Source organism: Mus musculus, chromosome X, assembly GCF_000001635.26.
Source record: "Mus musculus strain C57BL/6J chromosome X, GRCm38.p6 C57BL/6J".
NCBI classification, from domain to species: domain Eukaryota; kingdom Metazoa; phylum Chordata; class Mammalia; order Rodentia; family Muridae; genus Mus; species Mus musculus.
This window is the reverse complement of record NC_000086.7, coordinates 143,767,325-143,781,721: the sequence shown is the minus strand read 5'-3', so window position 1 is coordinate 143,781,721 and position 14,397 is coordinate 143,767,325. Positions and strand designations below refer to the sequence as shown.

General features: G+C 39.2%; 1 protein-coding gene across 20 annotated transcripts in view; it reads right to left on the bottom strand.

Annotated features, from left to right (window-relative positions):
• Positions 1-14,397, bottom strand: part of Pak3 (p21 (RAC1) activated kinase 3) — a 279,431-nt gene that overhangs the window by 16,075 nt on the left and 248,959 nt on the right. For all 20 annotated transcript variants that reach the window (XM_017318421.2, XM_030251249.1, XM_017318419.2 and 17 more), the window contains 2 exons: positions 7,261-7,360; positions 6,588-6,784 (listed from right to left, as the gene is read on the bottom strand). In XM_017318421.2, the coding sequence (XP_017173910.1) occupies positions 6,588-6,784; positions 7,261-7,360 (297 nt within the window). The remainder of the gene's footprint in view (positions 1-6,587; positions 6,785-7,260; positions 7,361-14,397) is intronic.

The following is a 14,397-nucleotide window of genomic DNA, read 5'->3' as shown; positions in this document are numbered from 1 at the left end:
CTGGTCCACATAGTGAGTTCCAGGACAGCCAGGGCTACACAGAGAAATCCTGTCTCAAAAAGAAACCAGATTTCCTGCATATTAGATATTTACATTCTAATTCATAACAGTTGCAGAGTCACCATTATAAAGTATCAATTCAAATACTTTTATGGTTGGGGGTCACCACAACATGGGGAACTATATTAAACGGTCACAGCATTAGGAAGGTTGAGAACCACTGGTTAAAACTCTTGGTTTTCCCCTGCCTTGATGAAAATAACTTGGAGTGTTGTGCAACTCAGCAAAGAATTCCTGAGGATCTTTGCATCAGAGTGCAAATGCTTTTCTAAAATGATTTTGTGACCAAATTAAAAAGGACATAAATCAGACAAAAAAAAGCAGTAGTGATCTTCAATTTCAGGAAAATGCTGATTTTTCTTGTGAATTCATATTTCAAAAGCCATAAGATAAAACATTTCAGCAGGCAAATGTACAACCTCAACCCATGATTTGTTTCTTTACAATGATCTTTGATTTGCATGGACTTAATTCCTTAGCCAACAGTATGGTACTTATTAGAGGAACAGGCTATGCATCCCTGGGTTATACCCAAACCAACGGAGCCTGTAAAGTTCTCTGAGGAATGATAAGAAAAATCACAGGATACAGGAATCTCTCTGGGCCAACAATGGTTTTTAAACTTTCCCTTTTCTTTGCCTGGTTAGTCTCTTGGATTTTAGTTTGCGATGGAATCAATTTCTCCCTTGGCTTTCTTCTGGGTCATAATTCACCAGTTTGAACTGTCTGCTTCTGTATGATCTAAATGAAACTTGCAGTTTTCATATGGCCAAGTCTCATTTTCCGATGCCGAATTCTTAACAACCAATGATTCTTAAGGGCTTCCTATCTTCTGACAGGCAATATTTTTTCTTATTAAAAAGAAGCACTGTTACTATTCTATAATTATTTTACTTGCAGTTAGCCCAACTCTCCCCTCCTTTTAGGCATAGGTTAAGCCTTCAAAGGAAGAGGGGTGTCAACAACCCATCAATAAAGCTTGCTGTTCCACAGTGGCTTATGGAAAAAGAAGGGAATGCTCCCAGCTCTCCCTGAAATACGTTCAAAACAATATTGACAGAGTGCTAGCAAAGTATGCTTGCTTCTCTGGTGTTCAGGAAGTTTATGTCTGACTTTAATTCCAAATGAGCACGCGCCATCAAACCCAGACATTCCAAGTCACAGCACAGGATCCAGTGGTTGGAGGGAACAAGATGCAGTTTGGCCCTTAGTTGCTGTTGTTCAGTAGGGCTTCTCTTATTATGCATGATGTTCTTGAGACATACAGTCTGTCTAGAATTTCTTAGGTTATATGAGGAAAAGAAAAAGCAAGAAAAAATGCCCTTTGTGTAGTACTTTAAGTGTTCCTAAAGAGGTAAGAAGTCTCTAAATGTGACAACAGGCCTTCATTTGGATTCTATCCTTCTTTCTCCATAGTCATTGAGGTAACGTACTCCTTTCAATATAGTCACACCCATGGCTACATTATGGTCTAATATATGTGAGGAACAAAGCTGCTAGCTTATTTTAAAGATGAACATCATTTTCAGAAGAGACAGAATTAAAAAGAAAAACTCATCTCCTGGAGAGGTATGATGAATTAATATCGTTCCTTTTTGAGAATGTGATAGTTTTAATGGTCCATTTGGTATAATCTAGAATCATCTGAGAAGAGAGTCTTAGTAAGAGGCTGTCTGGGTTTGGCTGACCTATGGGCGTGTCTGCGGGGAGTTTCTTTATTACATTAATTGACTTGTAAAGACCTACCCACTGTATTGTAGAAGATGAAGACAGCTGACTGAGCACTGGCATGCAATTATTAGTTCACTGCTCTCTCACCTTGATGATGGAAATATTGTGGCTGGCTGCTTCAAGTTCCTACTGCCTTAACTCCCCCCCCCCCCAAACAATAGGCTGTATCCTGAAATTATGAACGTAAACCTTTTTCTCCATTAGGTTGTTTCTTTTGGGATGTTCTAATTTTAGCAACAGAAAAGAAACTGTGATATGTAGTGTTTCTGGATTGCTAGGTCTAAAAATGGAGAAGTGAAGAAGATCTCAACTAGGCTTTGATGTTGTTCCCTTAAAGGAAATAGGTAAGTGTAAGCAGACTATGCCCATTCCTGGTTAAACAGCTGTGTTCAAAGAGGTCTGGAGAACTACATTTCATTGCAGACAGTACTCTATTAAGGTCTTGCCATATAGGTTTGCCTTTTGACTAGTACCAGTTCCCATCTTTTCCTAGGGGATGGAATCCAGTAGCACTGGTTCTTAAATTCCACAGAGGACTCAAGGTAAAAGCAAGGAGGAACACAAGTAGGGTGTCTGGTTCCCGTGCCATACCACTGACCGTTTCTAGTACTGGTACCAATGTCTTCCAGTAGCTCAATGCTTAATAACTGCCCATGAATAGTTAAAAACAAAGGCATAAAGCAAACACTTAAAAACGGGCTAGAAAATTACACATAAAGCGGGACTAGAAAAGGTTCTGTATAGACAAGTGGACATCACTGAGAAATTTCCCAATAGCAAAAGCCATTACATCCTGGTAAGAATAAACCTATTATGTGTGAGAGTAAACTTACTTTTTTAAAAAGAAAGTTAATTTCTTTGTGCTGGTAAGCAGAACAAATTTGGTTTTACAGAAATAACTATCTCCTTATTTATTCCTTTATGCTAACAAATTTTAGCAAAATATATCATCCATTAGGAGAAAAGGTGGTATCAACAAAAGATAAATCTTTGATTTGCATATTCACAGAGTAAGCTGGATTGCTTTAAACCCCAGTTCCTTTGACAAACAGAAGGCATGAGGCACTTAATTATTGGTGGCTACATAAGAATGCCCATGGGTCACAGAACAACATTTCTGTCCAAGGCCAATTACACTGAGTGTAAAGACTTCAGGGTCTGGGAGCTACAAAGATAAGACTGTCTCCTCTCTGTCTCCGGAAGGGTTACCAACATCGTATCATTAGTACAGCTAATAACCCTCTGAGCTTTTAAAAGCATTTCATGAGCTTATTAGGTCATTTATTTACATTTTAAAATCTCAATCCTTTTATTCCCAGGCAAAAGAACTATTCAATATTTTTAATCAATAGTTAATTTTTTGAATCACGTGTATATCTACAATCAATTTTGACAGATAGTTTGCTCAGATGAATCCAGCACAACAACAACAACAACAACAACAACAACAAAATACAAGTCACAGGGAAATGCAGGAAACTTTGTAATGCACAGCCTGAGACTTTGCTTTGAACCTGTTCTGCTTAATGCTAATTATGGTAATTATATTGAACTCTACAGAATTCTCTCCTCCATGCAAATGGTTGGGCCACAGGATGAAAGGTTGTTGGAGAAATGCTGAATCCATTAAATGAGTGAGTAAAAACAACTTTAAATAACTTTTCTCCTCATGTTCATGAATTTCTACATATATTTTCTACAGTGAGCTGAGCATGGAGCTCTGTGATTTATATACATTATTCATGACTTTCATGTGGATTTGGCAAGATGGATATTATCCCTATTCCCAGAAAGGAAATGGGGTTAGAAAGGTTTAAAGTGACTTGCACAGTGGTCCTGAGCGTTTAAGTCATGTAGTCAAGACATAGGTGGATCTGCCTGACTTACTTAACTGAGTTTTCTCCTCCCAGCCCCCACAAGTGCATGCCACCCTTTAGAGTACCGTTTTATCTTCTTCTCCTGACTCCCTTCTACTTCCATCTGTTTCAAATCCCACAAATAGTGAACTGGTGGTAGATTGGGATAATTTTGATGAAAGACTTGAGTGTTCTTTTATACCTCTCCTAAAGTTGCTTGATTTTTCTAGTTACCAATACAGTGTGCAGTCATCGAAATCCAGGAAAATGCAGGCTTCCTACAGTGCCACACTGTATCTTTCAGTCTCCAATCCTCCCATGGGTTCAGTGAATATGTTTTTTTTCAAATCCCAGATAAGGGCATCTAGACCAAGACACTGTGTTTTCTCTAAGAAAACACCAGGACAGCACATTTACAAAGAAAGCTTAAGAGTATTTCTGATGTCTGGAAGAGAAGAGCTTTGGAATCTGGCTGGCTCAACAAGGACTTGTTGATTAATCTTCCAGAGGCTGATCACACGAAGAGAGTAAGACACAAAATTAGTCCATCCTTATCAGTGGAATTCTGACAGCTTTTTTTTTGGTTGTTCATAGTCTTAATGTAGGCTTCCTGAACTTTGTGGTTTTTTTTAATCTGCAAGTACTTGTTTTGATAGAAGGCTACGTATTCTAAGAGACAAAACTATTAATTATAATTTTTGAACTCAGGCTAGAAGATGACTATGGAGATTAAAACCCGTTTCCTTTTTTTCCCCCTCTCGTAATTAGCAGCCTTGCTAAAGGGAGATCAGTTATGACTGGAAAACAGAAGAGAGCAAGAAATGCATTCCTGAGACCAGTTGCCTTCCAGAGCCATTTATTTAATCCTTAAATTCTCCAGGTCATATTACTCAGCAGAAAGCAGACAGCAAACTAGCTGTGATCCGTTTAGTGCCACTACACTTTGAAGACTTAGAGGAGGAAATCCATAGAAACAACAGAGCTGATGTGTTCTTTCCGTGATGTTTCCTATTGGGCAAAAGTACTTAGACAACACAGAAAAGCCATCCTAATTATCCTGATGCCCTGTTCCACAGGTCAGAGGTGGACTTGAGTAAAGTCATGGAGGGCTGACCCACAAATGGTGGGGAAATGTCCCTTTTCTACTCAGTCGTGTGGGCAGCTAATCAATGCACACATCCCACTTCCAGATTGTTTTGTGAGACAAGTGTCACAGCCCTAGAATTCATTAAGGCATTCTCTCACATCTGTTGTTTTCTAATCAGTGTAAAGACTAGGACCAGCAGTCACGTACCAGAGTAGAATCAAAAGGAGAAAGAATTAGGGGACACTTCTCCCTCTATATTGGAAACATGGCTCTTAGTTACTCAATTTTCAACTGCAAAAACAACTAGATGTTTAGTTCACAGATTTCTTTGCATATATAGAAAGTCACATTTATCAGGGTCCTGTCAGCAAAATCTTGGTGGCATATGCAATAGAGTCTGGGTTTGGTGGTTGTATATGGGATGGATCCTGACATAGCTCTCTCTTTCGAGGCTATGCAAAATTTTTGCATTGGCCTGACAAACACAGAAGTGGAGGCTCACAGTCATCTATTGCATGGAACACAGGGCCCCTAATGAAGGAGCTAGAGAAAGTACCCAAGGAGCTAAAGGGGTCTGCAACCCTATAGGAGGAACAACAATATGAACTAACCAGTACCCCCAGAGCTGTGTCTCTAGTTGCATATATAGCAAAGGATGGCCTAATTGGCCATCAATGGGAGGAGACGCCCTTGGTATTGCGAAGATCGTATGCCCCAGTACAGGGGAATGCCAGGGCCAGGAAGCAGGAGTGGGTGGGTTGGGGAGCAGGGTGGGGGGAGGGAATAAGGGGCTTTGGGGATATCATTTGAAATGTAAATGAAAATATCTAATAAAAATGCCTTAAAAAGTCACATATATTTGGCTCGAATAAAAAGTTTCCAAACATAATGAGAATACACTTGACTGATTACTAAGAGTAATGAGTTCGTATATAAAAGATAAAACACAGTATTAGCCTCTCTATGATAATGACACCAACAAAGGCCTTTGGCACTGATGCTGTGTATGAGTTTTAAGAGTAGATTTGGATCTGTGGCTATTTCCTATTAAGAACAGTCTCCTGACCTTTATGCATGTGAAATACTGCTTCTGATTTACTGTGAGTCTACATCTAACCCAATAGCTTCTGACTTACATCAACTTTAAGCAACAGATTCTGTTGTATTACTTTGACCCTCATTATCAACTGCACATCTCTGAATAAAGACAATGGGCTCAGGTGGGGCTTCTCATTTTATTTTATTTCTCTTTGCAGGGGTAACGGAATCATTTGTGGATCAAACCTCCAATTATGTAGTAGGAACCTGAGTTCTCTAACTCAAATAATTTTCATGTCTTTTCTATTTGATGGTCTTTTAATTATGTTTGTGATTTCACCATGTTGGTGCTATGTCTATGTCTGTTTCATTCAATGTCAACCAAGCTGTTCTTGCTCAATGACTTATTACTGATAACAAAGAAAAATACAACTTAAAAATGATAAGTGTTCCAAAAATGCATTGTTTTACTTTGTTAACGTAATTATGAAACAAAGGTTTCCTAGGCAGATCATTTAACCACAATACATGTTAAAATCACCCATCCTTCCCATGTCTTTCCTTTCATTCATTTCTAGAGTTTTATAGCAGAAGGCTGTACAGTAAAGAATATTAAAGTCTCTTGTTGTTAGAGGGACTGAGAACAAGGCACTTCAAGTTCAGAGAAATTTATACATCATAACTCGTTGTCTCTGTGTTACTTATTCCAAAGAAGTTTCAGTTTTGACCAGTGTGGGGAATCATAAAATGTTATTTTTTTCTTTCCTCCATTTTTGGAGGGTGGAGTAGGAAGTACCTAAATTTTCCTGACTTACCCTGAGTGGATTTTCATTAAGGTAAGGGGGTTCACCTTCCACCATTTCAATGGCCATGATTCCCAGAGACCAGATATCAACTTTTGGACCATAAGCTTTTCGAGTTACCACTTCAGGTGCCATCCAATAGGGAGTTCCCACCATAGTGCTTCGTTTACTTTGCTCAGGAGTGATTTGAGCACAGAACCCAAAATCAGCTGTAGAGAAGAAAAAAAATATTAAAATGAGCCCAAATAAAAATTTTACAATAGCTTATTTTCTCATGTTGCAAAACCTTCCTTTAATGTTAAAGTGAGCTCTCACAAGTGCCTAGCTCATATCTTGATCTTTTCCTAATCTCTCATCTGCTCCTGAGTTTAAAAGGATCTGAAACAATTGATACAAGTGCTGTCATTTTCAGTAGACTTGCATAGATAGAGTTACCTCCCAGTACTTTCCATCTTAGAGTTAGTTATCTGCCATCCATTAATTTTAGATACCACTAGAATCTAAAATCTGAAATCTGAAATCTAAATCTGGTTATAATCAATAGGAGGAGACTATCAGACAGGTTCTTTAATTCAAATCAAGATCTAATTGTTTTCAGGAAAGTCACTTTTAGTAGTCATTACCTTCTCAAGATAGACATTAGAACATCAGAAATTCCCTGATATTTCCGAATGAAAATACCTACTCAGTTTAACAGAACCATCCATCCCGAGGAGAATGTTGTCGCTCTTTATGTCTCTGTGGATCACTTGGTTTGAGTGCAAGAAATCCAAAGCTTGGAGGCACTATTGGATCAGAGGAAAAAGTTCTAATTATATCACAAAGAATTTTTTAAATTCTATATATCATTTCGAGGCAAAATTTGGGAAAGTTTGTGATCATAAATTGCTAAGTGAAGTTGAGTACTGAATGCTTTAACACTATTTTCAAATCACATCAGCATTTACAAGATGGAGGATACTTGATCTTCTGTATTTGAGGGCTCCCATGCCATACTATAAGCCAAACCATGAAGAGGATAAAACAAGAAACAGTACTAGTCATCACTACAGTCCTACTGACCAGTTAGCCTAGCTCTGCTCTGCTCTGCTCTAGTTTCCTAGGTGATGTGGATTCAGCTTGGTCTCATTCAGTTGTTGTAATCCTCAGTGTACATTTCAGATAATTTTGAGGATGGCTTCCAGTTCTAAAGTCACTAAAGGTACTTGTTCAGAAATGTCCTTGTCGACCCAAGGAGCTGAAGGGGTTTGCAGCCCCATAGGAGGAACAACAAAATGAACTAACCAGTACCCCCCAGAGCCCCCCCAGTGACTAAAACACCAATCAAAAAGTATACATGGAGGGACCCATGGCTCCAGCTGCATATGTAACAGAGGATGGCTTTGTCAGGCATCAATGGGAGGAGAGGCCCTTGGGCCTGTGAAGGCTCTATTCCCCAGTGTAGGGAATTGAGTTTGAGGGGGTTGGTGAGCAGGGGTAGTGGGAAAGGGATATGGGATTTTCAGAGGGGAAACCAGGAAAGGGGATAACATTTGAAATATAAATAAAGAAAATATCATTCATATATATAGATAGATAGGTATATATATATATATATATAAAGAAATGTCTTTGTCTTTTAATACTAAAAAATACAAAATACAGGCTCAGGTAGAATATCATACAAAGTGAATATCAACTCCATTTCTGGCATAGAAGAAAACATGATTTGTTGCTATATGTGTATGTGTAGAGTAGGAGAAATGGGAAGAAGTGGGGGTCAAAGAATAAGGAAATAGAAGAGAACTGTGGAGGAAAACAGAAAACCCCGGCCTGACCAGGGTTACAAGTCCATGCTGGTCGGTGCCAGCACTGGGTCACCTTGGGTGCGGAGTCAGCACCCTCAAGGTCCCCAGAAGACTCTCCACATGATCTTAGGACCTCTGGTGAGTGGAGCACAACTTCTGTTCCAATCCAATCGCACTGGACCTGAGACAGCATTAATCATGGAAGCAGAAAACCAGGCTGGACCAGGGTCACAAGTCCCTTCCGGTCAGTGCCAGCACAGGGTCACCTTGGGCTTGGAGTCATCGGACACCCCCAAGGTCCCTAGAGGACTCTCCACAGGATCTTAGGACCTCTGGTGAGTGGAACACAACTTCTGGCAGGAGGCGGGTTCAAACGCCAGATATCTGGGCACCATACCTGCAAGAGGAGAACTTGCCTGCAGAGAGTGCTCTGACCACTGAAACTCAGGAGAGAGTTAGTCTCTCAGGTCTGCTGATAAAGGCTAACAGAATCATGGGAGGAACAAGCTCTCACCAGAGACAATTATAACAACTAATTCCAGAGATTACCAGATGGTGAAAGACAAATGTAAGAATCATACTAGCAAAAACCAAGACCACTCACCATCATCAGAACACAGCACTCCCACCTCACCCAGTTCTAGTCACCCCAACACACCCAAAAAGCTAGACCCAGATTTAAAAGCATATCTCATGATGATAGTAGAGGACATCAAGAAGGACATTAATAAAAGCCAGAAGATACTGGACAGATGTTATACAGACACTAAGAGAACACAAACGCCAGCCCAGGCTGCCATACCCAGACAAACTCTCAATTGCCATGGATGGAGAAAACAAAGTATCCCACAACAAAACCAAATTCACACATTATCTTTCCACGAATCCAGCCCATCAATGGATAATAACAGAAAAAAAAACAATATAAGGATGGAAACCACACCCTAGAAAAAGCAAGAAAGTAATCCTTCAACAAACCAAAAAGAAGACAGCCACAAGAACAGAATGCCAACTCTAACAACAAAAATAATAGGAAGCAACAATTACTTTTCCTTAATATCTCTTAATATCAATGGACTCAATTCCCCAATAAAAAGACATAGACTAACAGACTGGCTTCACAAACAGGACCCAACATTTTGCTGCTTACAGGAAACCCATCTCAGGAAAAAAGACAGACACTACCTCAGAGTGAAAGGCTGGAAAACAATTTTCCAAGCAAATGGTGTGAAGAAACAAGCTGGAGTAGACAATGTAATATTGAATAAAATCAACTTCCAACCCAAACTTATCAAAAAAGAAAAGGAGGGACACTTCATACTCATCAAAAGTAAAATCCTCCAAGAGGAACTCTTAATTCTGAATATCTATGCTCCAAATGCAAGGGTAGCCACATTCATTAAAAAAACTTTAGTAAAGCTCAAAGCACACATTGCACCTCACACAATAATAGTGAGAGACTTCAACACACCACTTTCATCAATGGACAGATCATGGAAATGGAAACTAAACAGGGACACAGTGAAACTAAAAGAAATTATGAAACAAATGGATTTAACAGATATCTACAGAACATTTTATCCTAAAACAAAAGGATATACCTTCTTCTCAGCACCTCATGGTACCTTCTCCAAAACTGACCATATAATTGGTTACAAAACAGGCCTCAACAGATACAAAAATATTGAAATTGTCCCATGCATCCTATCAGACCACCATGGACTAAGTCTGATCTTCAATAACAACATAAATAATGGAAAGCCAACATTCACGTGGAAACTGAACAACACTCTTCTCAGTGATACCTTGGTCAAGGAAGGAATAAAGAAAGAAATTAAAGACTTTTAGAGTTTAATGAAAATGAAGCCACAACATACCCAATCATATGGGACACAATGAAAGCATTTCTAAGAGGGAAACTCATAGCTCTGAATGCCTCCAAAAAGAACCTAGAGAGAGCACACACTAGCAGATTGACAACACACCTAAAAGCTCTAGAACAAAAGGAAGCAAATTCACCCAAGAGGAGTAGACAACAGGAAATAATCAAACACAGGGGCGAAATCAACCAAGTGGAAACAAGAAGAACTATTCAAAGAATCAACCAAAGGAGGAGCTGGTTCTTTGAGAAAATCAACAAGATAAATTAACCCTTGGCCAGACTCACTAGAGGGCACAGGGAAAGCATCCTAATTAACAAAATCAGAAATGAAAAGGGAGACATAACAACAGATCCCGAAGAAATCCAAAACACCATTAGATCCTTCTACAAAAGGCTATACTCAACAAAACTGGAAAACCTGGAAGAAATGGACAAATTTCTAGACAGATACCAGGTTAAATCAGGATCAGGTTAATGATCTAAACAGTCCTATATCCCCTAAAGAAATAGAAGCAGTCATTAATAGTTTCCCAACCAAAAAAAAAAAAAAAAAAAAAAAAAAGCCCAGGACCAGATGGGTTTAGTGCAGAGTTCTATCAGACATTCAAAGAAGATCTAATTCCAGTTCTGCACAAACTATTCCACAAAATAGAAGCAGAAGGTACTCTACACAATTCATTCTATGAAGCCACAATTACTCTGACACCTAAACCACAGAAAGATCCAACAAAGATAGAGTACTTCAGACCAATTGACCCTATGAATATAGATGCAAAAATACTCAATAAAATTCTTGCTAACCGAAACCGAGAACACATCAAAACAATCATCCATCCTGACCAAGTAGGTTTTATTCCAGGGATTCAGGGATGGTTTAATATAAGGAAATCCATCAACATAATCCATTATATAAACAAACTCAAAGACAAAAAACACATGATCATCTCATTAGATAAGAAGAAAGCATTTGACAAAATCCAACACCCATTCATGATAAAAGTCTTGGAAAGATCGGGAATTCATGGCCCATACCTAAACATGATAAAAGCAATCTACAGCAAACCAGTAGCCAACATCAAAGTAAATGGTGAGAAGCTTGAAGCAATCCCACTAAAATCAGGGACTAGACAAGGCTGCCCACTTTCTCCCTACCTATTCAACATTGTACTTTAAGTCCTAGCCAGAGCAACTCGACAACAAAAGGAGATCAAGGGGATACAAATTGGAAAGGAAGACGTCAAAATATCACTTTTTGCAGATGACATGATAGTATATATAAGTGACCCTAAAAATTCCACCAGAGAACTCCTAAGCCTGATAAACAGCTACAGTGAAGTAGCTGGATATAAAATTAACTCAAACAAGTCAATGGCCTTTCTCTACAAAAAGAATAAACAGGCTGAGAAAAAAATTAGGGAAACAACACCCTTCTGTATAGTCACAAATATTATAAAATACCTTGGCGTGACTATAACTAAAGAAGGGAAAGATCTGTGTGATAAGAACTTCAAGTCTCTGAAGAAAGAAATTAAAGAAGACCTCAGAAGATGGAAAGATCTCCCAAGCTCATGGATTGGCAGGATCAATATAGTAAAAATGGCTATCTTGTCAAAAGCAATTTACAGATTCAATGAAATCCACATCAAAATTCCAACTCAATTCTTCAACGAATTAGAAAGGGCAATCTGCAAATTCATCTGGAATAACAAAAAACCTAGGATAGCAAAAACTCTTCTCAATGATAAAAGATCCTCTGGGGGAATCACCATGCATGACCTAAAGCTGTACTACAGAGCAATTGTGATAAAAACTGCATGGTACTGGTATAGTGACAGACAAGTAGACCAATGGAATAGAATTGAAGACCCAGAAATGAACCCACGCACCTATGGTCACTTGATCTTGACAAGGGAGCTAAAACCATCCAGTGGAAAAATGAGAACATTTTCAACAAATGGTGCTGGCACAACTGGTGGATATCATGTAGATGAATGCGAATTGATCCATTTCTATCTCCTTGTACTAAGGTCAAATCTAAGTGGATCAAAGAACTCCACATAAAACCAGAGACAGTGAAACTTATAGAGGAGAAAGTGGTGAAAAGCCTTGAAGATATGGACACAGGGGAAAAATTCCTGAATAGAACAGCAATGGCTTGTGCTGTAAGATTGAGAATTGACAAATGGGACCTCCTAAAATTGCAAAGTTCCTGTAAGGCAAAAGGCACTGTCAATAAGACACAAAGACCACCAACAGATTGGGAAAGGATCTTTACCTATCCTAAATCAGATAGGGGACTAATATCCAATATATATGAAGAACTCAAGAAGGTGGACTCCAGAAAATCAAATAACCCCATTAAAAAGTGGGGCTCTGAGCTAAACAAAGAATTCTCACCTGAGGAATACCGAATGGCTGAGAAGCACCTGAAAAAATGTTCAGCATCCTTAATCATCCCGGAAATGCAAATCAAAACAACATTGAGATTCCATCTCACACCAATCAGAATGGCTAAGATCAAAAATTGAGGTGATAGCAGATGCTGGCAAGGATGTCGAGAAAGAGGAACACTCCTCCATTGTTGGTGGGATTGCAAGCTTGTACAACCACTCTGGAAATCAGTCTGGCGGTTCCTCAGAAAATTGGACATAGTACTACTGGAGGATCCACAATACCTCTCCTGGGCATATATCCAGAAGATGTTCCAACTGGTAAGAAACACCCATGCTCCACTATGTTCATAGCAGCCTTGTTTATAATAGCCAGAAGCTGGAAAGAACCCAGATGCCCCTCAAAAAGGGAATGGATACAGAAAATGTGGTGCTTTTACACAATGGAGTACTACTCAGCTATTAAAAAGAGTGAATTTATGAAATTTCTAGGCAAATGGATGGACCTGGAGGGCATCATCCTGAGTGAGGTAACCCAATCACAAAAGAACTCACATGATATGTACTCTGATAAGTGGATATTAGCCTAGAAACTTAGAATACCCAAGGTATAAGATACAATTTTCGAAACACATGAAACTCGAGAAGAACGAAGACCAAAGTGTGGAAACTTTGCCCCTTCTTAGAATTGGGAACAAAACACCCATGGAAGGAGTTACAGAGACAAAGGTTGGAGCTGCAACAAAAGGATGGACCATCTAGAGACTGCCATATCTGGCGATCCATCCCACAATCAGCCTCCAAATACTGACACCATTGCATACACTAGCAAGATTTTGCTGAAAGGACCCTGATATAGTTGTCTCTTGTGAGACTATGCCGGTTCCTAGCAAACACAGAAGTGGATGCTATTGGATGGAACACAGGGCCCCCAATGGAGGAACCAGAGAAAGTACTCAAGGAGCTAAAGGGATCTGCAACCCTATAGGTGGAACAATATTATGAACTAACCAGTACCCCCTGGAGCTCGTGTCTCTAGCTACATATGTATCAGAAGATGGCCTAGCCGCCGGTCATCAGTGGAAAGAGTGGCCCATTGTTCGTGTAAACTTTATATGCTGCAGTACAGGGGAATGCGAGGGCCAAGAAGTGGGAGTGGGTGCATAGGGGAGTGGGGGGGGGGGAGGCTATAGGGGACTTTTGGGATAGCATTGGAAATGTAAATGAGGAAAATACCTAATAAATTTTTTTTAAAAAGAAGAGAACTGTGTTATCAGAAAGATTACCAAATATTATTTAGCTTAGTTGCACTCTCATTGGTTTTCCAGTTACCATTTCATTTTGTAGAAAATTTCATAATGAAGCTACACTGAAAAGTGTATGTTGTAAAAACAAAATTGATCAAAATAATAAAACAAAGCACCATCAAATTGTTTAGAAAGTAAATGCACTTTTATCTCTCTTCTTAAGTGACAGGTTGTCAGGCCCACTAGAGGGTTTTAAGGAATATTCACAGAATCCTGTGAAAATAATTACTTTCTGTGGTTGGGGTAAACTGTCTAAACTGCGGTCTAGGGCCTGTGAGATAACTCAATAGGTCACAACACTTGCTACCTTGCTTTTCAACATGAGTTCAATTCCCAGAACCCACATGATGGAAGTAGAGAACTAAGTCCCAAAAGTTATTATTTCATATTCATATATACGCATACTGCACACACACGAACATACACACACAGAAATACCAAAAAGTACACACACAG